This window comes from Caenorhabditis elegans, chromosome V, assembly GCF_000002985.6.
Source record: "Caenorhabditis elegans chromosome V".
Taxonomy (NCBI): Eukaryota; Metazoa; Nematoda; class Chromadorea; order Rhabditida; family Rhabditidae; genus Caenorhabditis; species Caenorhabditis elegans.
In genome coordinates this window covers 15,337,825-15,362,479 of record NC_003283.11, presented here as the reverse complement: position 1 = coordinate 15,362,479, position 24,655 = coordinate 15,337,825, and the positions used below count along the sequence as shown (strand labels likewise).

At 35.4% G+C, this 24,655-nt stretch overlaps 9 protein-coding genes and 2 non-coding genes across 12 annotated transcripts; 7 read left to right on the top strand and 4 right to left on the bottom strand.

The window, feature by feature from the left end:
* Window positions 1–1,741: 1,741 nt before the first annotated feature.
* Window positions 1,742–4,803, top strand: ech-1.1 (Trifunctional enzyme subunit alpha, mitochondrial; the record flags this gene model as incomplete). The annotated part of the gene is made up of 5 exons (NM_074409.6): window positions 1,742–1,951; window positions 1,994–2,734; window positions 2,970–3,470; window positions 3,519–4,042; window positions 4,397–4,803. The coding sequence occupies 5 exons, from the start codon at window positions 1,742–1,744 to the stop codon at window positions 4,686–4,688; spliced, it is 2,268 nt and encodes a 755-aa protein (NP_506810.1). The 3' UTR covers window positions 4,689–4,803.
* C29F3.9 lies at window positions 2,653–2,802 on the bottom strand. The gene has a single exon (NR_070035.1). It is a non-coding gene; the product is annotated as an Unclassified non-coding RNA C29F3.9 (non-coding RNA).
* A 105-nt stretch (window positions 4,804–4,908) lies between the features above and the next one.
* C29F3.7 (CUB-like domain-containing protein) lies at window positions 4,909–7,466 on the bottom strand (the record flags this gene model as incomplete). 2 transcript variants are annotated; one of them, NM_171555.8, is made up of 7 exons in its annotated part: window positions 4,909–5,158; window positions 5,848–6,162; window positions 6,217–6,766; window positions 6,815–6,927; window positions 7,058–7,170; window positions 7,221–7,345; window positions 7,395–7,466. In NM_171555.8, 7 exons carry the CDS (start codon window positions 7,462–7,464, stop codon window positions 4,969–4,971), a joined length of 1,476 nt encoding a protein of 491 aa, NP_741643.2. The 2 variants fall into 2 exon arrangements, with proteins under 2 accessions (NP_741643.2, NP_001122870.1); NM_001129398.4 differs by having other exon boundaries at window positions 4,969–5,158; window positions 7,221–7,243; window positions 7,395–7,464.
* Window positions 7,467–8,494: 1,028 nt separating this feature from the next.
* Window positions 8,495–9,804, bottom strand: srx-58 (G-protein coupled receptors family 1 profile domain-containing protein). Its single transcript, NM_074408.4, has 4 exons — window positions 9,695–9,804; window positions 9,128–9,348; window positions 8,716–9,071; window positions 8,495–8,665 (listed from the first exon to the last, which is right to left on the bottom strand). The coding sequence occupies exons 1-4, from the start codon at window positions 9,703–9,705 to the stop codon at window positions 8,618–8,620; spliced, it is 636 nt and encodes a 211-aa protein (NP_506809.3). The 5' UTR covers window positions 9,706–9,804; the 3' UTR covers window positions 8,495–8,617.
* Window positions 9,106–9,126, bottom strand: 21ur-14520. Its single transcript, NR_070034.1, has one exon.
* Window positions 9,805–11,764: 1,960 nt separating the features above from the next.
* clec-231 (C-type lectin domain-containing protein) lies at window positions 11,765–13,177 on the top strand. The gene is made up of 4 exons (NM_074407.3): window positions 11,765–11,913; window positions 12,509–12,677; window positions 12,723–12,811; window positions 12,861–13,177. Exons 1-4 carry the CDS (start codon window positions 11,818–11,820, stop codon window positions 13,029–13,031), a joined length of 525 nt encoding a protein of 174 aa, NP_506808.2. The 5' UTR covers window positions 11,765–11,817; the 3' UTR covers window positions 13,032–13,177.
* A 158-nt stretch (window positions 13,178–13,335) lies between these two features.
* clec-230 (C-type lectin domain-containing protein) lies at window positions 13,336–14,633 on the top strand. Its single transcript, NM_074406.7, has 4 exons — window positions 13,336–13,468; window positions 14,048–14,222; window positions 14,276–14,370; window positions 14,418–14,633. The coding sequence occupies exons 1-4, from the start codon at window positions 13,370–13,372 to the stop codon at window positions 14,586–14,588; spliced, it is 540 nt and encodes a 179-aa protein (NP_506807.1). The 5' UTR covers window positions 13,336–13,369; the 3' UTR covers window positions 14,589–14,633.
* A 454-nt stretch (window positions 14,634–15,087) lies between these two features.
* C29F3.3 (DUF2807 domain-containing protein) lies at window positions 15,088–15,806 on the top strand. The gene is made up of 2 exons (NM_074405.4): window positions 15,088–15,214; window positions 15,478–15,806. Exons 1-2 carry the CDS (start codon window positions 15,092–15,094, stop codon window positions 15,754–15,756), a joined length of 402 nt encoding a protein of 133 aa, NP_506806.2. The 5' UTR covers window positions 15,088–15,091; the 3' UTR covers window positions 15,757–15,806.
* A 2,092-nt stretch (window positions 15,807–17,898) lies between these two features.
* Window positions 17,899–20,426, top strand: wrt-8 (Warthog protein 8 N-product). Its single transcript, NM_074404.6, has 11 exons — window positions 17,899–18,074; window positions 18,322–18,519; window positions 18,566–18,654; window positions 18,696–18,934; window positions 18,982–19,265; window positions 19,314–19,367; window positions 19,412–19,463; window positions 19,512–19,689; window positions 19,769–19,925; window positions 19,974–20,138; window positions 20,191–20,426. The coding sequence occupies exons 1-11, from the start codon at window positions 17,979–17,981 to the stop codon at window positions 20,329–20,331; spliced, it is 1,653 nt and encodes a 550-aa protein (NP_506805.1). The 5' UTR covers window positions 17,899–17,978; the 3' UTR covers window positions 20,332–20,426.
* Window positions 20,427–20,975: 549 nt separating this feature from the next.
* Window positions 20,976–22,474, top strand: clec-229 (C-type lectin domain-containing protein). Its single transcript, NM_074403.4, has 4 exons — window positions 20,976–21,308; window positions 21,597–21,771; window positions 21,816–21,910; window positions 22,033–22,474. Exons 1-4 carry the CDS (start codon window positions 21,183–21,185, stop codon window positions 22,201–22,203), a joined length of 567 nt encoding a protein of 188 aa, NP_506804.2. The 5' UTR covers window positions 20,976–21,182; the 3' UTR covers window positions 22,204–22,474.
* Window positions 22,475–23,016: 542 nt separating this feature from the next.
* clec-228 (C-type lectin domain-containing protein) lies at window positions 23,017–23,982 on the top strand. Its single transcript, NM_001028834.3, has 4 exons — window positions 23,017–23,210; window positions 23,373–23,553; window positions 23,599–23,693; window positions 23,741–23,982. The coding sequence occupies exons 1-4, from the start codon at window positions 23,079–23,081 to the stop codon at window positions 23,909–23,911; spliced, it is 579 nt and encodes a 192-aa protein (NP_001024005.1). The 5' UTR covers window positions 23,017–23,078; the 3' UTR covers window positions 23,912–23,982.
* The last annotated feature ends 673 nt before the right edge of the window (window positions 23,983–24,655 follow it).

Below are 24,655 nucleotides of genomic sequence, written 5' to 3'. Positions count from 1 at the left end.
CCATTCTGATAGTTTGATGACTGGTTACAATACTAACATATTTTTAAAATTTTTCTATGTCTAGTTTTTGAGAAAATGTAGGTAGTTGTGAAAAAATGATGGTTTCCCTAACAGGGGAAGGATCTCGAAGAATCATCAGAAATCTGTTACTTAATAACATATATTTGATAGGTGATGATTACAGATAATCACTTCAAAAATAATTAGTTGTTTTAGAGCAGGTTCAGCCAAATTACAGCGTCTTAAGGTTGACTAAAAAGTCTTCATATTTTAATTCAAAAAATCAAAACTTTTGATGTTTATAACGAGGGCATTTTAGTCAACTTTAAGACGCTGTAATTTGGCTGAACCTGCTCTAAAACAACTAATTTTTTTGAAGTGATTATCTGTAATCATCATCTATCAAATATATGTTATTAAGTAACAGATTTCTGATGATTCTTCGAGATCCTTTCCATGTTAGGGAACCACCATTTTTTCACAACTACCTACATTTTCTCAAAAACTAGACATAGTAACATTTTAAAAATATGTTGGTATTGTAACCAGTCATCAAACTATCAGAATGGTAAATTAAAAAAAAAAAGTTGTGGGCACAGTGGTCAGTTAGAGGACTTTTCCTGGCGCAAGATATACATACTTTGTCGTTGTTTTTCTTTATCACAAAATTTGTTGTTCTAGTTTTTTCTTTATGTCTTCCTTGAAAATTCTGTCAACTTTGATAATCTAGAAAAAAAATTGAAGAAAAACTGAAACAAAGCTGAAAGTTGGATGATTTAAAACAGCTAAAACCCATAAAAAACTCAAAAAAATGCCACGTGTCACGCAATGGTTAAGAATGAATTAATTCTTGGAACATGTTTTTTTGATTTTTTGTTAAAAAATCCACACCGTGGAACAGGTTAGAAATTGTAATTTAACAGTTCACGTGTTTTTTCCAAGTATAAAATCAAAACATTTCTGTTGGGTGTACCCAAATGAACACAACGTGTAGTCAGTTGTTCTCGCATTTGTCTCATCTCTATTTCTCTATTTTCACTACGTTCTCTTGTTGCTCTACCACCTTTTCATGGAGAACACATTTTTGCTGGTCAGTTAAACTTCACTAAGTGTAGTTATACCTGTAGTTAACAGTTTAACCAAGTTTTTGTTTATTCGAGCATGCTACGTGCTGTAGATGATTCTTGTCTTCTCATACGGGGTTTCTTACTTTATCAACTTTTTAATCACAAATTTATTTCCCATTCTACTTTTTCCGTGTTCTCTAAAATATTACCGTTAATTCGCACAATTTGCAACATCCACTTCTTCAAAGGAGGAGTATTGCTCTTTGGATACTTTTTGAAAATTATGAGCTTAACATTTTTAACACATTTAACATTTTTTACCTTTTAACATTTTGAGAAAAATGTTAAAATGGTTTAGTTAGTTTTGAGTTAACAGTCGAATTTTTTGATTAAAAAAATCAACTTTTTGGCTTTGGAAAACATCCATAAATTTAGCCGGAAAGCGCAAAAATTCATAAATAGTAATTCATTTCGAAAAATTCCTTTAAAAAATCGGATTTCTCTTCATGAATTCAGCTCCTGTGTTCATAGTTTTTGGAAAATCGTGATGATATCAAAGTTCAATTTATTTGCCATGCGGAATTCATTTACAAAAATAGCTTTTACTGTGTGTGACGTCGTAGAAAAACCAATTAATTTCAAAATATATATTACTTCAAACCTCATTATTACAGATGTTATCACGTGTTGTTCATAGATCGTCTTCGGTGTTTCGAACAAATCTCTCGTTTCGTTTGTTCTCACAGTCTGCATTCGCCGTGCACAGTACTCATCGCGTTGAGAAACAAGGTGACGTGGCTGTCATGAAAATTGATTTGCCAAACACAACAGAAAATGTGCTCAATAAAGCGTTGTTCGCGGAAATGAACGAAACATTGGATAGGGTGAGATTGAAGAGATTTCTTTTTTATAGTTATAAGTTTCAGCTTCAATCTGATCAAAGTGTCAAAGCTATTGTTGTCATGTCCGGAAAACCAAATAGTTTTGTTGCTGGAGCTGATATTCAAATGTTTAAAGCAGAAAAAACAGCCGCTGGAGTTTCAAACCTTCTTCGTGAGGGCCAGAAACAATTATTGACCATCGAGCTGAGCCAGAAACCAATAGTCGCTGCAATCATGGGAAGCTGTATGGGAGGTGGACTTGAAATCGCCCTTGCTTGTCACTACCGCATTGCTGTGAACGACAAAAAGACACTCTTGGGACTTCCAGAAGTGACTCTTGGGATAATGCCAGGAGACGGTGGAACTCAAAGACTACCAAAGCTAACTACTGTTCAGAATGTTCTCGACTTGACATTGACTGGCAAGAGAATCAAGGCAAATAAGGCTATGAAAATTGGAATTGTTGATCGTGTTATTCAACCACTTGGGGATGGAATTTGTACATCAACCGAAACCACTCATAAATATCTTGAAGAAATCGCAGTGCAATCGGCACGGGAGCTTGCCAATGGAAAACTCAAAATTAACAGAGACAAAGGATTTGTGCACAATGCTACGCAAGCAGTCATGACTAGCAAATTTGTACTGGACAATGTGATTCTCAAGATGGCTAAGAATAAGCTTATTAAACTGACCAATGGGAACTATCCGGCTCCACTCAAGATTCTTGACGTTGTCCGGACGGCATACCTAGACCCAAAAAATGGATATGAAGCTGAGGCTAAGGTAAGACAATTTGATTTCATCGTTTTTCCAGTTTTGTTTTCGATTTTCAATTGTCTATCCGTAGACTTGAAGTAGTGTGAAAAGTTATACAAAAATAGTTTTTTAGAGTTTGCAGTCAGCTTTTCTCGTACGCCTGAATTTCATTTTTCGTAATTAGGGAATTTTTAGTCTTCAAAAAAATCAGAGATTGAGAGATCAGAGATGAGAGAATACTTGCCAAGTTCAAAGCTTTCAGGCATTTGGTGAACTTTCACAAACTTTCCAATCAAAAGCACTTTTTGGACTGTTCGAAGGATCGACTAATGCTAAAAAGAACAAATACGGAAAAGGACTTCCGGTCAATGAAATCGCTGTCGTCGGAGCTGGATTCATGGGAGCAGGGATTGCGAATGTAACTATCAATAAGGGTATTCGAACAGTTCTTTTGGATGCCAACCAGGCAGGCGTTGAACGAGGACAAAATCACGTGGCTACACATTTGAATAGACAGCTCAAGAGACAAAAGATTTCGAAATTGGAAAGAGAAAAAATCTACAACCATCTTGTGCCAACAATTGATTATTCCGCCATGAAGAATGCTGATGTAGTTATTGAGGCGGTTTTCGAAGATCTTCCTCTGAAGCATAAAGTTATTAGGCAAATCGAAAACGTCGTTGGACCAAACACAATCATTGCATCCAATACTTCTGCTCTTCCAATCAAGGATATTGCCGCTGCGTCTTCTCGGTCAGATAAAGTATGGTATTGAATTTATAAATCACTTACAGTTTAAATTAATTTTCAGGTTATTGGGATGCACTATTTCTCTCCAGTTGAAAAGATGCAGTTACTTGAAATTATCACTCATGATGGAACATCTAAAGAAACCCTTGCAACTGCTGCTCAGCTAGGACTAAAGCAAGGAAAACTCGTCGTCGTCGTCAAGGATTGTCCCGGCTTCTTCGTCGTCCGATGCCTAAGCCCAATGATGTCGGAAATAGTCCGTCTCCTCCAGGAAGGTGTCGAACCATCTGAACTTGACAAACTCACAACGAAATTCGGATTCCCTGTGGGAGCTGCGACGTTGGCCGACGAAGCTGGACTCGACGTCGCAGAACACGTGGCTCGATATCTCGGAACCGCTTTAGGTCCACGTGTTCATGGAGGATCGGTTGATTTGTTGTCCGAATTGGTGCGCGCTGGACATAAGGGGCGTAAGACTTCAAAGGGAATCTTTGTGTACGGAGATGGGGCAAAAGGCAGCAAGAAAGTAAACCAAGAGGCGGCAAAGCTGTTTGAAAAGTATAAATTGACACCAATCAAATCTGTGTGAGTTTTTTTTAAATACGCATTAAAAAAATAGTTTTTAGAAACTAATTCCCGACCGGCGCAGCTAAAATACGGGCAATGTTTCTTCCAAATTTAGAACCACATAAAAAATGTTTGATAGTTTTGTTTTAGTTCTCACTACGAAATGTGTTTATTAAAAACCCGGAAATTATTTTTAATTTTTTTTAAAAACAATATCCGCACACCGCGAATTATCCATGGCTAATCTCAATCAATGTCGGCTGCGCTTTTTTAGCCCTCAAATGTTTAATTCTTTGGAGATCATACATCAAACTGAACAAAAATATATACAAGTAGCGATTTGAATATAGTAATAATCGTAATATTTTCCAGCTCATCTCCTGAGGACCGTCAACTTCGTCTCGTCTCTCGATTTGTCAATGAGGCACTTCTTTGTCTTGAAGAAGGTGTTATTAGCTCACCATCTGACGGAGATATAGCCTCTGTATTTGGTCTCGGTTTCCCACCATTCTGGGGAGGCCCATTCCGGTTTGTCGATCTTTATGGAGCGGGCAAGTTGGTTGCGGCGATGGACAGGTTTGCCGGAGTGTACGAATCTGTCCAATTTGAGCCATGCCAACTTCTCAGAAATCATGCGAAGAGTGGAGGACAATTTTATAGCTAAAACCAATTTTTGTCTGAATTGTATTTTCACAGCTTATACGGGACATTTTTGTTTTCAATGAATTTCCTTTCAAATTGCTCCCTTTTTATTATGTTTAATGAATGTTATGATAAAAAACTTGTTTGAAATCGCTTCTATAATGCTGAATTTTTGAGATTTTTCAAATCGTCAATCAAAAAGTATGCATTTTTTAAATATGTGAATCCTAAAACAGATTCATAGAATTTAAACATTTATTGAAACAAATAAAAGTTACAAGACAGAAAAAATAAATAAATTCTCAAAACAAAAACAGAAAGACAATTACGCAGGCGAAAAAGAATTCAGAAGAACGTGTCACAGACTTTTCGATATCAAAATTGAGAAATAGTTTGCTTGAATCGGTACCGTTTGGGTAATATTCAATGTGCAAAAAGTTTCCGTGAAAGGTTATAGTAGTGTTGAGAGGTGGAAGATTTGTAGAATTAAAGCTGAAATTGAAGAGATTGAGGATTGCGATGGAACTCGTAAACTTAAAAATTTGAGTTAAAAATCAAATTGAAAAAGAACTTACGAAAACTTTTTTCTAAAATATGCTATGTTTTTAACAAAATTGTAATTTTTAGACTTTACTTTTCAACGCTTCAGCACACCAATCAGTTTATCCATTTTGAAGACTATTTTTACTTTCGGTTTTTCGGTGATTTGCTGAGTTGTTCGAACGCGTATAACTCGACTACCATAATAGTTAGCGAAATATTTTCAACTAACAAACTGTTTTCAATCACCTTTTTTACTTTTTGCTTTTGGCAAAGTTATTTAATTGTTTTCCAGAAAGTTAAATCAGCTGTTATCAGGAGGGTATGTTTTTTTACAACTTTGAAACTAGGTGTTAAAAAAAAACAAAGTTTGATAAAAAAATATTCTAAGTTTTCTAATTTTTGCAATTTGTTGTTCTGTCACAAAGTTGCCAGGAAAACTTATACGAAAATGCATTACGAAAATCAAAATTAACTAAATTTTCTCATAATGAGTAGAATTTTTTTTGAAATCAGTTTTGGGACCAAGCCCCTATATTGGGTAGCCTCCTCCGGCCCTTATAGGAGATCTAAACATATGCAGAAATGACTAGAATTTTTAACAAGTGAATACCGCGCCATTTCATTTGTGAAATATTTACCTCAGTTCTCTTGTTAACTCGATATATCTATAGCAATATACTATTAGTGTGGTTGACCCACTTAAATCCGCTGTAGCAATGTTAACTTTAAATATAGTGTCCGGATTTTTTACGGGTGCGTTGATATGGAAAGCTTCTTGGAATGAGTTTCCATATGAGTCGGATGAAATGAATCCTTTTCTTCCGAAGGAAGTTGTCTCATCGAATGCATCATCTCTTCGTGTGAAGGTGAGAGACGCGGTCTCACCTGTGAAAACAAGTGTTGTTAACCGGCCAAAAAATTCTTGAGGTAGGTTAAGCTCGCTTCTGTTTACACTGAAAGTAATTTTGGGTGTGTGATATTTGTGTCATTTTTCTCAAGAAACCCACTCATAAGTTGTGATCAAATTTGTTTTAGTGACCCCGCCATCAAAAACCTCTAATTTACCAAAGCCAAGTGTCTTATTTAAAACGAAGCTTGTTTCGAATTTGTTGTGATATAGTTGTAGGGCGACTGAACCTTTTGTTCCATCCAATGAAACAATGCCGTCACAGTCTTGGTCATCTGGACACAAAATCCACTCGAATTTGCAAATAGATTTTGTATTTTCATAGTCCTGAAGCACAATGGGACTATTGTTTACAGCCCAGGAATCACCAATATACGAAATTAGCATTTGATTCGAAGTGCTAACATATTGTGATTTTCCCGTCAATAACTGAAGTCCTGTTCCAAGATACGTCGAGTTTCTGGTAGTTCCATCGAAGAACAGTACTCCACGCAAGTATTGAAAGCTGTCCTTGACACCTGGTGGCACAATTGTGGCGGATATTCTGGTATCAGCAGTGATCACGACTTGTTGGTCAGGCATGTTTGAGTAAAGTGGAGGTAAAGTTGCCGATCGGGAGAAATTCAGATATTTTGTTTGTATGAATTGATCTGAAAAAATTAAAGCTAACATGGCATATATCAAATCCAAAGAATTACATGTGTCCCAGAAAATTGAGAATCCAAATTGAACTTTTCGATTACCAGTGGATAGTTTTATGTTTCCTCCATTGGAAACAAAATAAAACGACTCGGATTTCGTAGAAAAAACTCTGAAAATTTATTCTCAAAAATATTTAAATGGTAGTTTTCTGATAGTTTGGAAAAGGAAAAAAATGGAACACCAATTTTTCCACATCATAGTTTCTTTTAATTCCTGATAGTTTTGTGCTTATGACTCACTGTTCAACGTTTTGCATTTGATCCACCGCTTGGACTGGGGCTGATTTATTATTTGAACTTGTGATATTTACAGTTAATTGGATAGTTGCAAAATAGTTCTGCGGCACGTTGATCTGTAAAATGAAAGTTAGAATTTTTACCACATTTATATCAAAATATTTACTTTGAAGTCGCAGCTATAATTGTCTGGAAACAGTTGCGGGCTAGAAGATTTGAATCCATCCGGGAAATATGTTCCATTTAACAAATTGTGTGGTTTGTCAAAAATAATGAATCCTTTTTCACACTCTAACACGAAATTAGGTTGATTTTCAAAAAAACCTTCAAAAAATCTTACGTGGAACTTCACAAGATACTTCTGATTGTGAAATCAAAAATGCAATAAAGGCTAGAAAATAAATGTTCATTGTGATTAGGGAAATATAAAAAAGTTTTTTGGAGCACCGTTTATATAAATATATTAACAGATAAAAATACAGCGTTATCAGAAATTTGTCACGGCATTTTTAAAATCGAAAAATCAAAATGACGTAATCTCGGTGCAGTGACAAAAAACTACAAACTATAAACCTACAGACTTTGCAGTACTTGACGTTTTTGAACTGATAAGGAGAGAGACATGCACTTTTGAATGATGTAAAATGCAGTGTTGAATTTATTTTGAAGTCTTTACTCGACAATTTTAATAACTTTTTTGAGATATGATGAAAATAAAAACGTGACAAAGCGCCAAACAAAAATCAAACATCAAACAAAAATTAACATTTTCCTATTTTTCTTTGTTATTTTTGTTAGTTTGAATACCGATTCTCTAAGGTGTCTGTGGCCCTAGAATGCCCACATACAACTTTAAAACAAGATTCATATTTAATTTTGTTGTTTTTTTGTGTTCTCATTTCCTTGAGAATTCCCAAATTTTCGAAACTGACTGAAAAATTTGGAAAATACAACTCACTCTTAGAAGATTCGTTTTGAATTATGACATTTTTCAAAAACTGAAAATGGAATTACATTTCAGCTAACGTGAAATTTCTGTTTGACTTGAAGACAATTTCGTTCTCATTAACCTTTCCCAGATCTATGACAAACAACTAAAAACAAGAAAAGGGAGTGCCAGACAGACTACTTTCAAAAAAAAAAAACAGACAAATCAGATACATTTCTTGCTTGTCAATGACATTCTATGACTCTGTGTCATAGATTTCTGCTCCATGATATTAGTATTGGAGTATTTATGAATAAAGTTTGGTCATGTTGGTCTATTACGAATGCCCCCTTATATTTTGAAATGTGTGAGTTTGGCGGATTTGGCCATTTTGGCTCGGCCAAAAAGTAGTCCGTCAGCGATTGTCCATGGTGCGCGAAAAATGAAATGTGGGAGATAATGGAATAAATTGGGTGCGAACTTTTTGCCAGAGCGCGATTTTTTACCATGGATCAATAATGTAATGTTTTATTTTGAAAATTTAACGTTTTATGAATTATTTAGTTCCATATAAAACCCAAAGGCTATTGTTTTGCTATGAAGCTGTAAGGACGCCGCTAGAGACCTGGTTGATATTACATATAAGTTTTTTTATTTCCGGGTTGAAGAGAATCATGATGAGTCTGTAAATTTTATTATCTAATTTTAAAATTGCAAAAATAAAGTAACCCACCCATCTGCCACATGAATTGCCGCCCAGGAAAGTAACCCAAGAATTCACGGAAAACCGTGTAGGAAAAAAAACCATCGTAGCAAGAAGAAAAAGCGACCCTTGAGTTACGGCTTGTGCTAAGAATCGGCGATCTCGGCTCGTGAACTGTTGGACCGCTTGCTCGCTGACAGATTTCTTTATTTCATTGGAAATCAGTTTCACTTTTATCAATGTGAATACATCCAAAATCATCATGATTATTACAATACACGAATTTCGAAATAAATCACCGTATCGTCCAATTTCAAAACAATAGGATGGTGCCAGAATAATGGTGAATAATATTAAATCTGCATTGAACCGAATGCGACATAAAACTGTAAGATTGAATTCAAGGAGTGAAACAAAAAAAACAAAACAAAAACCAACTAACCAATATGAAATAACGATCCGATTAAAAACGAAATCAACCAAACGGCAAAAATAAATAGTTTCGTATATTTCAAATTGAACATTGTTTTATAGAAAATCGGACACCAAACAGATATAAATCGATTCAACGAAATTATAAAATGAGTTAGCACGGACACATCGTGAAAAACAGCCACCAAGAAGCCAAAAATGAACACGTTTTCTTGGAAGAGAAATACATCTCTAGAATGATCAAAAAAAGTTGAAGGGAAGGGGTACATTCAACGTTGTAACAAAATTTGGTTGCTTACTGTCTACAAGAATCTACATAGAATCTACATAAATCTACAAATCTACCCATCTACAAGAAAATGTGATAGTCAATTAAAAGAAGGATACTCTACAGTTTGCAAATTCGAAGATTTTCGTTAAATTTAGACTTTTTTTTTCAAGAAATCTTTGAACTACCATAACATATTCTCCACATCTTTGCTATAAAATTCTGTCTTTTGAAGTCATTCTAACTAATCGAAACAAATTATTTGTGTATTTTTAACCCTCTTAATGAGAAAAACCTTGGCCAACTCACAAAAAATCCATGAAACAAAAGTAAAAAAGATAGAGACTAGAATATAAAGCATCGGCAAACGCTTGGTTCGCTGATAAGTAGCCAAAGGAGTTTTTGAAAGCTGATAGTTTGCAAATACTAAATATGCAGAACAAGTTTATCAGTACTCCTAGTGAACAAAGAAAAACCAAAATCGTTCCTTGAACTGCTTCGAACATATTTTCATGTGTCATAAAAATAAGTAATAACTGCGCATCAGTAGATTTAAGCAAAAAGCCACACCCAAAAAATGAGATCTGCACGGAAATTATGAGCACATCCGCCTATACTGTTTCTCTTTTGGTATTATACCGAGTATTGTCTGATACAGAGATCTTAATGTAGTATAAATGAATGTGAAATAAAAATAAAAACTTTTCATTTGCAAATAATATATTTAAGCAAATCCTCCAGTTTGTACTTGTGATCTACACGTGTTTTTGTCGTTTTTACCAAAATTGACTACAAATGCCCTGGATTTTCAGATTGAGACTTTCTCAAATTTGCTTGAAATGATAATAACTTTTGTATAATTCGGTAATTTAGTACTTTTTTGAAAATTGATATAATTTTTGCACAAGCATGTTCCTCTATTTTGCACTTTCCCACTTAAAGCTCACCTAAAAATTTTAAACGTAAAAATGCAAAGTACATACAATCAAACTGGCAAAACGAATGTTGTCTGAACATAAGTGATCAAATAAGATTCGATTAAAAAATAAATGCTTCTCCGCAAATTTGTTTCATAATAGTATAGTTTCGCGGTTGGATGGACCTAATCAGTGATGAGGTGTGGAAGAAACAGGAATCATCCAATCAAGAGAAAGTGGATTATCAAACACAGCTTGGACTGATTACGCAACTAAATGCGATTTTCCGAGAAATTAGAAAAAATTAGAACATTAAAAATAAAACTTGTCACGTTGTATTGATTAGACGACTCGAAATTTTTTTTTAATCCGGAAAAAGAAACCAAATACAAGGTATGACAGCTTTCGGAAAATCGAGTTAATGGAAAATCTGGAAATTAAATTTTTAAAAAGAATAGAAAATTTTTATCGTAAATTCATAAAATTTGGTGTGCTTCTCTCGGATAAATCAATTTCTTTTTTGCAGTTTTTTTCTGAAAGACTAGTAGGTTCCCTCATAACAAAAAACACATTTAAAAATTCTTTCAGATTATATCCAGTTTCCCCCCGATATGAATCACAAACCTATGTGGTGACTTTTTGTTGAACAGGTGTGCGTGTTCATGGTGTATCTTCTTTTGCCAGGAACAGGATACAATTAACCAAAGTCCACACATCGGATAAGATCAAAATCGTTAGCTACGGTAGCTATTTGGCATGTTAGCAGGTCCTTTTTTCTCTCGATCAAAATGTTTGATTGGGGTGGCCGACAAATTTCGGGATGAACAAAAATTTTAAAAATTTGGACTACCTAATTTTCTTCTACATACACATCTTGGTTTTTTTGGTTTTATTTTAAAAATGAGAAAAAGGAAAAATAGGCAAAATATTTTGAATTAGGAAAATTCAAAAATAAGAACACTTTGAAAAAACAAGACTTTCGAAAATTCTTAGATCTTTCACAATTTGCAATCAAATTTTTGATAAAATACCAAAATTGAAAAATTGTTGGTATTAAAAAATCAAGTTTACTGCATTGTAACAGGTTTGAAACCCTGCAACGAATAAATAATCAAAAATTAATACACTTTTTTTAAGCCGTGGAAATTTTTTCTGTTTAATTTTCATTGTTAAGATAGAATTGAATGGTTTATTGATTATAAAAAAAATCGAAATTGATTTCATACATTTTTCCCACTTACAATAATTCGCCTCTAAAACTAGAGTGTTATTCGTTTCATTAGAAAGGTAAGTCTTGCAACAATCACGCAAATAGGCCTGGCTGTGCTACTGTAGATCACTTCTAGTAGATCATCCCAAAGATCTACAACATTTTCGAACAAGAAAAATAAGCATGGACTATTCCGAAACCGGTGAGAAGATGAGAAAATAAACGGTGTTAATTTTACATAGTGCCGATCGGAAATCATAAAAATAATCGGCAAACTTTGGCAGAAGCTTTATTCTGAACCCAACATGCACTGGCGTCTAACTGTTTTATTTTTTGCGAGTGCCCAATTGTCAGAAGGATGTCTTCCCATGGTACCACCTGAAGAGCCGGTTACACCAGTCGTGAGTATAGTTTGCAAGATTAGTTTTCAGACATCTGATATATTTTACATTATTAAAACAATTTTTATTGTAATGGAAGCAACCATACTATTTTTTTTCAAATTTTATATTTCTCACTTCAAAAACAAATTACCTTAAAACTTAAAATTTGGCAATTTGCTACAGTTAGGGCTGAACATAAGACTGAACATCTTTGCCTGAAATTTTAGAATAGCATTTGCTGAAAATCTTATTTTTCACCTACCTACGCAAAATTTATTCTTCTATTTTTTCTCGATTATTTTCAAAAACAAGAGGTCCATAAATAAGGATGACATAAGATTTGGGAAATTAATACACATCAAAAAATGTACTTGAAACCATCATACCTTATATGAATATTTTGGTAATCGGCAATTTCCAAAATCGCTGAAACTTTTTCGGTGATTCCTAACGTTTTTTTTAATTACGAAACTTTAAAATTTTAACCGTAGATTAGTAAAATTTGGTGAAGTTGCCAATTTTATTCTATAAACTCTCCGAGAAAAATATCGGGGTACACACACGTAAATTGTCGGCTACTCCCTTTTCTCCGTCTCCAACTATTTTTTTTCAGCCCGTGTGCCCAGCTGGATGGTTCCAATTTCAACGTGCCACTGGATTATGGTGCTACATATTTGCTACTCCCGGCGCTGGATGGACTACTCCTCAAGCGGCTTGTCAGGCCAACTACGGTGCTAATCTAAACGGATTTGAAAGTGCAGCAGAACGGACTCAATTTATTCGTAAGAAGTTGAAAGAGTTCTGCTCTAATTATTCAAAATTTCCAGAAGACATGTTGGCAAGCAACCTGGCACCATACACCTTTGTTCACATTGGAGCAATGAGACAGTGTGCACCATGCACTGTAAATGACCCTGTAAGAAAATAGCTGAAGAATTTGAACTTACTGAAATAAAAATTTGCAGTTCGTCTGGCTAAATGGAGTATCCAACGACAATACATTTGCAAATGACTACGACAGTCTGTACGATTTAACCGGAGACTGTTTATCCATGGATCTTGGCAATAATGGACAGTACAATGACATCACCTGTGATGCCGAGACAGCTTATAGTTGTGGAAAACCTGCGGCATAATTTAAACTTTTTCGTTTTTTGTATAAATCTTATTTATTTTCTATAATAATACAATCTAAATTGACAACACTTCTTTGCTCATTTTACTAATATGAAAGTGAGCAGAAAATGTTGTGGTATGTATCTTACGCTCAATGAATTCAGGATCCCTTGATTCATAACCCACAATATTTTTAATTTTACCGCGATTGTATAAAATCAAAAAATCAGAAAAAAAACTAGAAAGCGAATCCTGCTGGAGACTGTGTCTCAATTTTGTGATTTGGGCAGACTATATAAATAATCAAGTTTCCGTGTTTCATTTGATCAGATTTCATCCGCGCATAGACCTGATCAAAATGTATACGATTATTATTATTTTCGCGTTTTTTTGTATGTTTTCTGTTGAAGGATGCATTCCAATGACTCCACCTGAAGAACCTGTTGTAGTTCCAGTTGTAAGTTTTTTTTGTAAAACAACTTGGTAACTTTCTATAATAGAAGTTTTGAATAACATTTTAATACGAACTATATTTTTTTTTGGATTTTCCTCACAATTCTTTACTCTCAATTTTTTTTTTGTTCAAGCGTTATTTTTATCTAGCGTAATAAAATCGACACGAAAATTCCGTCCGCAAAGTAAGCTCTGTCCAATTGTCGAATTTATTTTTCACTGTAAAGTGATATTTTTTTGGAAGATAACCAATCTGTTGAATTTTTGACGCATGGTACTTTGTAGGCGGGACATAGTAAGCCGCACCCTTTTTTCGCGCCAAGTCTAATTTTCAGAGAATATTTTGGCTGAAATTCAAATTTCCTGACAATGAGAAAAAGTTTTAATCTAACAAAATAGAGAATTTTAAAATAGGAGTGATGGACCAATTTTTTAAAGTTAAACAGACTAACTATAAGAATAAATCCGAAAAAAAAACCACCAAATTTCAGGTGAAATGAACATTATAGGTTTTAGACAATTTAGCACTTGCTCCTCAAAATTCTGGCGTTGTTAGTTACGTTATCCAATTATTTATTTTCAGCCTGTTTGCCCTGCTGGATGGTTTTCATTCCAACGAGCCACCGGATTATGGTGCTACATAATCGCAAAACCTCCAGCTGCTGGGTGGACTAGTCCCCAACAGTATTGTCAGGATAATCAAATGGGCTCTTTTGTCAATGGATTTGAAAGTGCCGCGGAAAGAACTCAATTCCTTCGTTAGTTTTTTAAAAGTTTTTCAATAAAAAAACCATTGACTTGGAAATTCCAGAAGACGCACTTGCCGCTAATTTGGCTCCATCCCAGTTCCTTCACATCGGAGCCATCCGATCGTGTGCTGCTCCTCCCTGTGCCACAACTGATCCTGTAATCTTTCTTGCCAAATTTCACAATTCTGAACACATAACTTTCAGTACGTCTGGCAAAACGGTGTCTCCAATGACAACAATTTTGCCAATGACTATATACAATTGTATGATGGGTCTGGTCAGTGCTTGTCTATGGATCTTGCAAAGAATGGAGAGTACAATGATATTACCTGTGATGCTCTGACGGCTTACAGTTGCGGGAAATATGCTGCTTAATTTATATATTTGTATTTATTTATTCAATAACATTTTTTATGGAACTGTAGAAATAATTTCAGCAACTACAAAAAAATAGCTTATTGTAAGACATCTGTTCATTATAGTCTTTTGAAGTTTACGCTTTAATATAGGGAAAATCAATAACCTTTGCGCATCTGACATCAATCGAGGTTCGCGATGACAACTTATATCTTTTTATCGTCCGCTTCTTTCAAGTCCATCACGCAAATGCTAGAAATCTTAAAGGCCGCTGACTACTCCTAAATCGGACAACTAAAAGCTCAGTCACCTTAAAACTTTTACTGGTTACGTCAAGACATTTCGAGTAACGGGAAAAACTACAGTACCAAATTTCTGACAAAAAAAAACTTGAGAATTTGATGACGCGCTCACATCAATTGGCTATTTTCAAGGACGGTTTTTGTTCACTAAAGGCGGAGTAAACTAGTACAAAACTATAAAGGGTTACAAGTTTTTGTTTCCTTTAGATTTTTGAAACGATGCTATTCTTGATTTTAACTTTTTTTGTATTTTTTTCATGTACAAGTAGCCAGTTAATTCCGAATGTGATTTTGACTGGGCAGCCAAGGTTGGTCGCCAGGAGGATGCTCAATGTGGATCTGGTGAGTTGAACGCTTTTTTCTCAATATTTTAGCTTTAAGAACTAGTTTTTGAATTTATTTAGCTATTATCAGAATTATTAATTTGCCATGTTTTGCTTCTTTTTCTTTGGTTCTGTCCAGCCATAATTCCCTGATACTCCCCGAACGATGTAGGCTGCGCATTTACTCCTTACTTCCTAGTCCCTTGTGTTGTTTGATCAACAAAAAATTGTCAAACATCCAAAATAAATTATAGAGTGAAACATTTTCATTTCAAATTCCAGAACAAAGCCCAACAACTAGTTCAACTCGACGATCAAAATCATATACACAATCGTGTAAAAATACTTGATGCTAATTCTCATTACCTCACTGGCCAAGAAACTCCCGTCGCCATATACCGCCGAGTACTCCGACCTGCCAAGATCTCATTCATTGGGAAAAGCGTCGTGACAGATCAATGGAGAGGAACCAACGACGCCGTGGAACTAGATTCATGGACTTTAAGCAAGCGTCCAGTTATCAGTGGAGCGTTCTTGCAAGCTCCTCGAGCATTTCATTGATTAATTCACATTTGTAAATATGTAATAATAAAAATGTTCAAAAACCTGCCATCCAACTCATACCCACCCGCCCTTTTAATCAGAAAACACAGTGTTTCTGACATCACAATTTATCAAACTGGATCAGAATGATCAAGCAATACACTCTATGCAAACAGATATTTACAGAAATTTCGGAGATTTTCTTGTTTCTTCACTTTACGCCTGGCCGGTGCGATGAGTGATAACGCCAATTAGTTGAAATTTAATCTAGATCAAAACTTTGGCAAACGTGTAAATTATTTAAAAATTAAAAAGTACATTTCGTTAATTAAGCGCCGATTCACTGTAAGATCGTTATCGCAGCATCTGAAATATATTTCCAGCATGTGATCCCCGTACAGTACAGTTACTGTAGGAGTGCGGTAGTACTGGGACCCAGCCATAAATTTTTTGGTGTGCCCAAGATGACTACTTTTTTATTTTAATTTGAAAAATTGTCGAAGCATGCCAAAGACAATTTTTTCGCCAAATCTTTACTAACTTACTAGTTATAATTTCAACTTTGAGAAACTTGATGTATTTCCAATATTTCACACTTTAGTTCTGAAAAATACGTTTTTTTTGAGACCCGTGTAGTAAAATATTACTTTTTTGAAATCTCGAATGTTCTTTGTGAAATTATATATACAATTTATATTGCCATATAGAGTTTTCAGAAACTATATCTAAAGTCCATATTTTTCAAAATTTATTCAAAAAAAAAGTCTATGTCTCGAAATCAAAACACACTGATATCACAAGTGATATCATAATTATGAAAAACGATCAGAATGATCACACAATACACTATCATGTAACAAGATTTTGCAAGCCTCGGAGATGAGGCTAATATCAAAATTTTTGACAATAGAAATAAAATCATAAGATCAAATGTAGTTTTCAACAATAGGTGCAGGAATTTTACTGGAAATTTACAGGACACACAAATCAATGTAAACATATATCTAGTCTCAATCTTATGTTGAAAAAAACATACTTCTTGCTGATAACTTGAAAACACATAAATTTTAAGATTGTGGGCTAGTTTACAATTATGAATACTTTTTGGTAAAAATAGGAAATCTGAAAGTTTTTTTTCAGTAAATTATGATGATTTTTTTCTTTAAAAAATTTCAAAAACATTCTGACACGGGAGATGTGAGCAAACTTGCATTTTTTAGTGCCTTTGAATTATTTTGAAAAATCTTGAAAAATCCCATTAAATATTTTGAACTATTTCTTACTTTTTAAATTAAAAAAATCGATACTACGTTTTTTTATAGATGAAAACATTTAGACTATGTAATTAAGAGAAGGCAGTCCTCCTGAAAAATATGACATCTGTCGAATCTCCGTTTTAACTGATCAGAACACAGATACCTCCTGATTCCACGAATTCCCTCAAATTTCAAACAAGATTTAGGTGATCGCCGTGCCCAACTAATTCCGGAGATAAAACACACTTGCCTCTTTTTGTTTTTAATGAAGAAGAAAAGGAATCGAAAAATCAACGGCAAATCTTGTTTGGTCACCGCCCGATCATAGATGACGCCAGCGGACAATTTTTACGTCTCAAATGCCCTCGCAGCGGAAACATTTGTCCCAGGAGAACGTAGTTTGCAACAACATTAAAATAATCCAGTTTTGCCTTTATGGGAGATGGAACGTGGAAATTCAAAAAAACTTGCTTTGCGAACCTGTAAAGCTTGTAGGCATTTTATATGGTTAAGGCGTTGTGAAGGCGTCATTGAGGCGCCGCTCCACTCGCCCGCCCGCAAGACTTGTATCATAATTTTTACTGGAATATCAATAGCTGAAAGTATTGGCACCCAATATGTCGAGCTGAAAATGTTAAACATTTTTTAAAAATTTTGCTGGGAAAGTTCCCAGTTCCCTAAAATCAGAGCAAATAGCGCGCAAAATACCAGCCTATTTATATTTTAGAAAAACAAGCTGTAAACGTGAATAGTTCAATCATGTCACATTTAGTTTGGCCCAATTAAGCCAAAGAAGCAAAATAAACACATCCAGATAGCCGCCGCCGCCGGTGGTGGGAGACATCCAATCTACAGGTAGGGCTGGCCCGCCCACGGGATAAAAAAATTCTCAGCTTCCGACGGCATTGCCACAGGGTGGAAAGGTGGACTTGTGGAAGAATTGCAAATCGACTTTTCCCTACAATTCAACTTTTGACTGGTTCAATGAATTATTTATTACTGGTATCTGGTTTATTGTCAGTTTGGCAGCCAGTTTTTGGATCCAGATGTGGAGAATCTACGATTCCGTTTAGTTTGGAGGTGAGTCTAATAGTTTTGCATAGGCTTAGGTTTAGGTTTAGACTTAGGCTTAGGCTTATGATTAGGCTTAGACTTAGTCTGAGGTTTAAGTTTCGGTTTATGTTAAGGCGTTAGCTTAGGCTTAAACTTGGTCTTACGGTAAGCTTCAGACGTAGCCGTAGAACTAGGTTCAGACTCAATCTTCGAATCTTAATCTTATCGCCTTTACGTAACTTATCAATACACTAATCAAATTAAACATCTGCAGATCCTTCCATCAGGTCACCCGGTTCTAGGATGTGCAAGACCAACATGTTTCGGGTGGCACCCAAAGGGATATCAACTTCCAACCACGGCGAAGTTTTCTCGCCTGAATCGGAAACTCGATGGATTCCTTCGCGACGATTCTTTGTTCACATACCCATTTGAAACCGACAGTTCAAAAATTTATAAAGTTCAGAACTCGGTGAGTTACAGAAGATTAAGCTAAGTAATTTGTTCTAACATTTCAGACATGCGAGCCTGGATTCCAATCTTCAAAATGTGATTCCAAAGATCAATGGGTTGGTGGAATAGAGCCAGAAACCGATGCATTCCAAGAGTGAGCCTAACGTAGTTTCTGTTTAACTATAATTGTTTTAGTGTTGCCTACCAATGCTGTACATACGCACCACTTCGTGAATCAACCGATCGTAATATTGCAACAGTTTCTGCTGGAGAAATAGTGATCGGAGGAGAGGTCTATCAGAATGAGAGCCAATATGCATTTGACTATATCAGTAATATTGAGAAGAGTATGGATGAGAACGGAGAGGTCTATTATGAAGTCAATATTCGAAGATTTGCATGCTTGGATCCCCATAATGCTGACAGGAGAATAGGTAAATCTCAATGTTCTAAGTAGTGATATCCATTTGAGATTTTCCAGATGAGGTTTGGAGCTCGGAAAACACTATTCGAAAAGTAAATGGACAAAAGCCGATTGCTCAACAAGCTCCAAATGTTGCCGTGAATGCTCCAATTGAAGCTGGAACTTTTGACGGAGAAGTTGTGGATGGACAAACTGTAGTGATTGAGGAAATTATTGCCCAACAAGGATTCATCGTAGAAAATGAAACTACAGTCGCACCGTTTGCAGGACCATTCCAAGCGCAGGGCTTTCAACCTCGATTTGGTGCTCCGCAAGGTTTCCAGCCAGCTTTTCAACAACCAGTAAGTGTCTTTGGAATCAAAATTTGAGTTTAGAAATTCCTATTTCAGCCTCCCCAGCAATTCTTCCCACAAAATTTCCAACCAGTTGTTCAACAACCTGTGGTAACTTTGCTAACATCTTAGCATTCCTAAATTTACTTTATCAGCAATTCCCAGCTCAGCCAGTCGGATACGCTCCTTATGCACCTGCCGGATGGCGTGAGTTTCAGCTTACCAAATGCTTACCAAGAAATTTATAATTTTAAGAGCTTCATTACTGCTTCCCTGCCGATGCGGAGGTGAACGTCTACGAAAAAGGAGTGAAGCGGATGGATGAGCTAGAAGTTGGAGATTGGGTTCAGGCATTACACGGGAAGGAAACTACATATTCGCCAGTTAAATATTGGCTTCATAGAGATCCGGAGCAAGAAGCTGAATTTGTTGAGTGAGTTTTTATATCTAGTCAGGACATAATGGGTGTTAAGAATCTGTCTGATACGATACTACAAAACTTTCAATTTCAGATTCCTACTCGAAAATGGAGAATCTTTCACTCTCACCGAGAAGCATCTGGTTTTCGCCACAGATTGCCAGCAAAATGTCAAAAATCTCGATGACCTGAACCCAACTTCTACGGGAAAAATAAACATTGGAGAATGTTTCTTTATGGCTCAACCAGAGGTACGGTCAAGTTTATATTGCGTATGATCACTTTTAGTTACTTCACAGAACGCTTCGAAATTCCAAAAAGTTCAAATTCTTGACATCCAACGTGTGCGGAAAACTGGAATTTATGCCCCAATGACTTCTCTCGGGCATCTTCTTGTCAACCAAATTCACACGTCTTGCCACTCGGAAATTGATCACCATCTTCTACAGAATTCATTTTTCAAGGTTAGGCATTTTTTCAATTTTTTATTTTTGATGTTAAAAATTATAATTCCAGCATGTGCTCAAACTGAAAAACAGAATTTCAAAGTACTTCTGGAATGAAGAGAGCAACACTGAAGGCAACATCGGGACGAGTTTGAACTTTCTAATCGAGATTTTCGAGCTGATTGTGCCATCGAAAATGATTTCCTACTGAGGAAGCGGAAAACAATATCTAATTTATTTATTTTTCAACGAGCTTATTATTTATGAATTAAAATTAAATGTACAATTAAGGATTCAGAATTTGGACAGTGACCACAAAACTAAAACAGTATCTCTAACAGCAAATATAAAACTTCCTGAAAGTGGATGAAATTTGAAATATGTAGTTTATTTGTTAGATTGTTACGAAACGCCCATGACTCTTCAGTTTTTCATCTGCAACAATACAGCTTTGCCAAACATGGAGCATTGGATTAAGGATTAAAGGGGCAGAATCTCATCCCTAAAATATTCAAGTGCCATGATTACTAGCGCAAATCAAACACAAAACTTGTAGAAAATGTTTTTTGGCACTTTTTGACTATTCTTAAACTTGATTAGTTGTCTAACTTCACTATTAAGGTACATTTAACCATTTTTCATCGTTAAGTTTGCTAAGAAAAAGTGTTTTAAATTTTCGCGTATTTCAAAAAACCTGTTGCACTGTTGAAACACTTGGAGTGTTAATTCTGCTTCTTTTCGGATCAAAAAATCAAAATCTTTCGAAACAAACCCGTCACAAAAAAGATCTTTTGATTTTGGAAGTTGAAAAGCTGCTAGCTGGCAGTGAGGCGGTCAAATGCTAAAAAATCACGTTTCTGTAAGGTTTTGTGTGAAATTCGATTTTTCGCAGAAGGCTTTACTGAAGAACGACAAATTCGATAAAAAAAACCCTAGTGAAAGCCTGGATTGGCTTGTAGACCAAATAAGTAATCAGGTTCCAACTTTTTGTCCTTTCGATTACGTAATTCATTCTGTCCTATATAAAACTGTGTGTACTGCTGACGTTTACAAATTTGTCCGATGATTCAACGGATTTATTATTTATTCCTTGTGTTTTTAAATGTGAACGCCTGTATTCCGATGGTTCCCCCAGAAGAACCGACAACTACTACCACTACAGCAACTACAACAACGACTGCGCCGCCGGTATTTTTGATTTTTTTTTAAATTTTTCATCTGTTTCGAAGTAGTTTAGATTTATATCATTTTGAATCTGACCGAAACGTTGCTAAAAATTTATTTTACAATCTTACAATTTCGAAATTCGAAAAATTACGACAACTTCATTTCTTTCATCGTCAAATCTATTAAAAGTAATCAAAACATATTTCGACGCGCGGCCGACGTTTCACGGGATCTTCGCTTTTTGCTCTCATAAATTTCCTCCGAGAAACCTATAAACTATCGGCTGCGCTGTAATCCAGTTACTTTTAGCCTGTGTGCCCTGATGGCTGGTTCTCATTTCAACGTGCAAATGGCCTCTGGTGCTACATTATTGCAAGACCACCAGCTGCTGGCTGGACCAGTCCTCAACAATATTGTCAGGATAATCAAATGGGATCCTTCTTGAATGGATTTGAGACTGCCGCTGAAAGAACTCAGTTTTTGAGTGAGCTCGTGGAAGAGTGTTTGTAATTTTCAGCGGGCTTTCAGATGACGTGATGACTGTCAATCTGGCTCCGTACAATTTTGTTCATATCGGTGCAATGAGAGTATGTGCAGCGCCACCGTGTGCAGTTACAGATCCGGTAAGGCACTTGACTAGACTTTTCTAGTTCACTTGACTACTTCTGAAATTGAAACTAAAAAACGTTTTTTACAACAAAACATCATGAAAAAAACCTTTAAAAATGCGGAACCTTCTTTGCAGTACGAATGGCTAAATGGAGTATCCACTAACAATGCTCTTGCCAATGATTTTATGCCGTTATACGATGGATCGGGTGATTGCGTTTCAATGGAACTGCCTCAGGGTGGACGATACAATGATATTACCTGCGATGCGCTGACGGCTTATAGTTGTGGGAAATATGCATCATAATTTAAATTATTTAAAAAGTTATGTTTTAATTGTTCGGAATTTTAACTTCATATAGTTTTAGTGCTAAATTTCTTACGATTCTCATAAATTTCAAGCTTTTTCAATTGTATTTACTGTACTTATCAGTTTCTTCTAAACTTTTCCGTGTCTCCCTTTTTCACCTACACACATCTGGTTACTGGTTCTAATGAACGTAGTGTTACGTCATTTGGTTTGACCATAATACATTAGCATTCATTGTCGAATTGAATGAATGTAGTCTGCGCTTCCATTCAAGGTTTGATGTTGTTTGAAAGTTGTATAAGAGGAGTGAAATGTTGATTTCCGTCGGAATCAAAAAATCAAAAAATGATTTTTAAGTAGTTCCAGCAAGTTTCCCAATATGAAGATTCACGTTCATAGAGGGATGAACGGCAAGTTATATAAATGTTCATTTGCCTGAAAATTTCGGTAATTGAAATTTGAAAGATTTTCAAATGGCCGCCCACCCGTGATCTACAGTACTACCTACTAGTAATGAAGCAACAGCGGCGGACATCTCACGGGCCAAACCGGACAGGTGAAAAAATATTGACGAAAATTCGAAATGATTTTTTTAATATTGAAATTATCACCAATAATTCCATAATAATAATAATAATTTTCGGACCCCAGTCTCCAAAATGCTAATTTTGTAAAATGAAATAATAAAGTTCCAAAAACCAAAACGATAGACTTAGAGAAAAACAATTGAAAGTCTTAATTCGGCAATTTGGCTTGGAGACCATATAAGTAATCTGGTTACTGCATCCCACAGTTCTTCTCCATTTGATTACCAAAATCTTGCCGTTCTATCTACAACTATCTGTAGATTGGCGTTTTTACAAGTTTGCCTGATGATTCATCCGAATTCGATTTATTGTTTATTCTGGATAATTTCTCATGTGAGCGCTTGTATTCCAATGGTCCCGCCGGAGACAACTACGACGACTACAACTACTACAACCACTACAACTACAACATTACCGGTAGGTTTTGGTTAAAGATTCTGCTACTATTAGTTCCAGAGATGTCGGTTGTCAATAATCAGTTTCTTATCCTGCAGTTGACATTTCACGGGACCCCGCTTTAAAATTAGCCACTCTGAAACCTGTGAAGTGTCGGCTGCGCTACTTAAGCTTTGTTTACAGCCTGTATGCCCTGATGGCTGGTTCTCATTCCAACGTACAAATGGTTTGTGGTGCTATATAATCGCAACACCTCCGGCTGATGGCTTTGGAGCCGGGGGAGCTCAACAATATTGCCAGGATAATCAACAGGGATCCTTCTTGAATGGGTTTGAGACTGCTGCTGAAAGAACTCAGTTTATAAGTGAGCACGTGGATGAAGCAATTTGTATTTTTACTTAACTTCCAGGCGATCTGAATACTGTCGATATAGCCCCGTATAATTTTGTTCTCATTGGTGCAAAGAGAGTATGTGCAGTTGAGCCATGTGCCACGACAGATCCGGTAAGAATTTGAACGTTGAAATTTCAATTAAAAAAAAAAGTTTGCAGTATGAATGGCAAAATGGGGTGTCCACGAACAATGCTCTTGCCGGTGACTTTATGCCGTTCTACGATGGGACCGGCGATTGTCAATCAATGGAAAAAGACATGGGTGGACGATACAATGATATTACATGTGATGCGACAACGGCGTACAGTTGTGGAAAATATGCAGCCTAATTTGTTAATTGAATAAATTATTTATATTTATTTTTCTGTTCTCACAAGTTAGATAAAATCAATTTTAATAAGATTGCCACAAGTGTTTTAGTTCCAGGATTGCATAGAAACCTAAAAAATAACGTTTCAAAACTTTATAGTTTTTCGCAAAACATTTTTCCATTTGATTAATTCAGACTTTTATAAAGAAATCTAATTATATTTTTAAAAAAGGATTCAAACTATTATGCTTTAAAACTTTATCTACAGAATCAAATTTTGGAAACTTAAACGAGAAAACCTTTTTAAATAGATAAAAGTTTGCATTGGTTGATTTTTTTAATGTAGAATATTTTCTATATTTTCTATAAAACTTCAAACTTCAAACTTGAAACCACAATTTTGGTGCGATGCCCAATGGAAAAAAATCACGGTATCTATGAAACTGATAACAAAAAATCAAAAATCAAAAGACCAAATTATTCTTGTTGACTTCTCAATTAACATACAGAGGAGCTAATTTGCATTTGAACGTGTTGTGTCTAGTTTCCTTCAATTAAAAGTAACTGTGGGTTTCCTAAAAATGTTGTTTGTGTATTCGAATAATATTCCAAACTATAGATGGTTACTAATGTTTCTTAGGCCGATATGATCAAACTATAAACTTATCGGAACGTTCGATCTTTGCATATTGCCGCAAATTCTACTGTGAGACCTTAATTTTAGATTAGGGTGACGTCAAGAATTAGTAAAATTAGTTTCCGG

Coding starts and splice junctions, on each gene's coding strand:
- srx-58 (NM_074408.4), bottom strand. Junction 9,072..9,127: donor CGGATCGTTATTTCATATTG/GTTAGTTGGTTT, acceptor TCAATCTTACAG/TTTTATGTCGCATTCGGTTC. Junction 8,666..8,715: donor GCAATTCATGTGGCAGATGG/GTGGGTTACTTT, acceptor TAAAATTTACAG/ACTCATCATGATTCTCTTCA.
- clec-231 (NM_074407.3), top strand. CDS start 11,818: ATGCACTGGCGTCTAACTGTTTTATTTTTTGCGAGTGCCCAATTGTCA. Junction 11,914..12,508: donor AAGAGCCGGTTACACCAGTC/GTGAGTATAGTT, acceptor ATTTTTTTTCAG/CCCGTGTGCCCAGCTGGATG. Junction 12,678..12,722: donor AGAACGGACTCAATTTATTC/GTAAGAAGTTGA, acceptor CAAAATTTCCAG/AAGACATGTTGGCAAGCAAC.
- clec-230 (NM_074406.7), top strand. CDS start 13,370: ATGTATACGATTATTATTATTTTCGCGTTTTTTTGTATGTTTTCTGTT. Junction 13,469..14,047: donor AACCTGTTGTAGTTCCAGTT/GTAAGTTTTTTT, acceptor ATTTATTTTCAG/CCTGTTTGCCCTGCTGGATG. Junction 14,223..14,275: donor GGAAAGAACTCAATTCCTTC/GTTAGTTTTTTA, acceptor TGGAAATTCCAG/AAGACGCACTTGCCGCTAAT.
- C29F3.3 (NM_074405.4), top strand. CDS start 15,092: ATGCTATTCTTGATTTTAACTTTTTTTGTATTTTTTTCATGTACAAGT. Junction 15,215..15,477: donor GGATGCTCAATGTGGATCTG/GTGAGTTGAACG, acceptor TTCAAATTCCAG/AACAAAGCCCAACAACTAGT.
- wrt-8 (NM_074404.6), top strand. CDS start 17,979: ATGAATTATTTATTACTGGTATCTGGTTTATTGTCAGTTTGGCAGCCA. Junction 19,266..19,313: donor AGCCAGCTTTTCAACAACCA/GTAAGTGTCTTT, acceptor TTCCTATTTCAG/CCTCCCCAGCAATTCTTCCC. Junction 19,368..19,411: donor CAGTTGTTCAACAACCTGTG/GTAACTTTGCTA, acceptor TTACTTTATCAG/CAATTCCCAGCTCAGCCAGT.
- clec-229 (NM_074403.4), top strand. CDS start 21,183: ATGATTCAACGGATTTATTATTTATTCCTTGTGTTTTTAAATGTGAAC. Junction 21,309..21,596: donor CAACAACGACTGCGCCGCCG/GTATTTTTGATT, acceptor AGTTACTTTTAG/CCTGTGTGCCCTGATGGCTG. Junction 21,772..21,815: donor TGAAAGAACTCAGTTTTTGA/GTGAGCTCGTGG, acceptor GCGGGCTTTCAG/ATGACGTGATGACTGTCAAT.
- clec-228 (NM_001028834.3), top strand. CDS start 23,079: ATGATTCATCCGAATTCGATTTATTGTTTATTCTGGATAATTTCTCAT. Junction 23,211..23,372: donor CTACAACTACAACATTACCG/GTAGGTTTTGGT, acceptor CTTTGTTTACAG/CCTGTATGCCCTGATGGCTG. Junction 23,554..23,598: donor TGAAAGAACTCAGTTTATAA/GTGAGCACGTGG, acceptor CTTAACTTCCAG/GCGATCTGAATACTGTCGAT.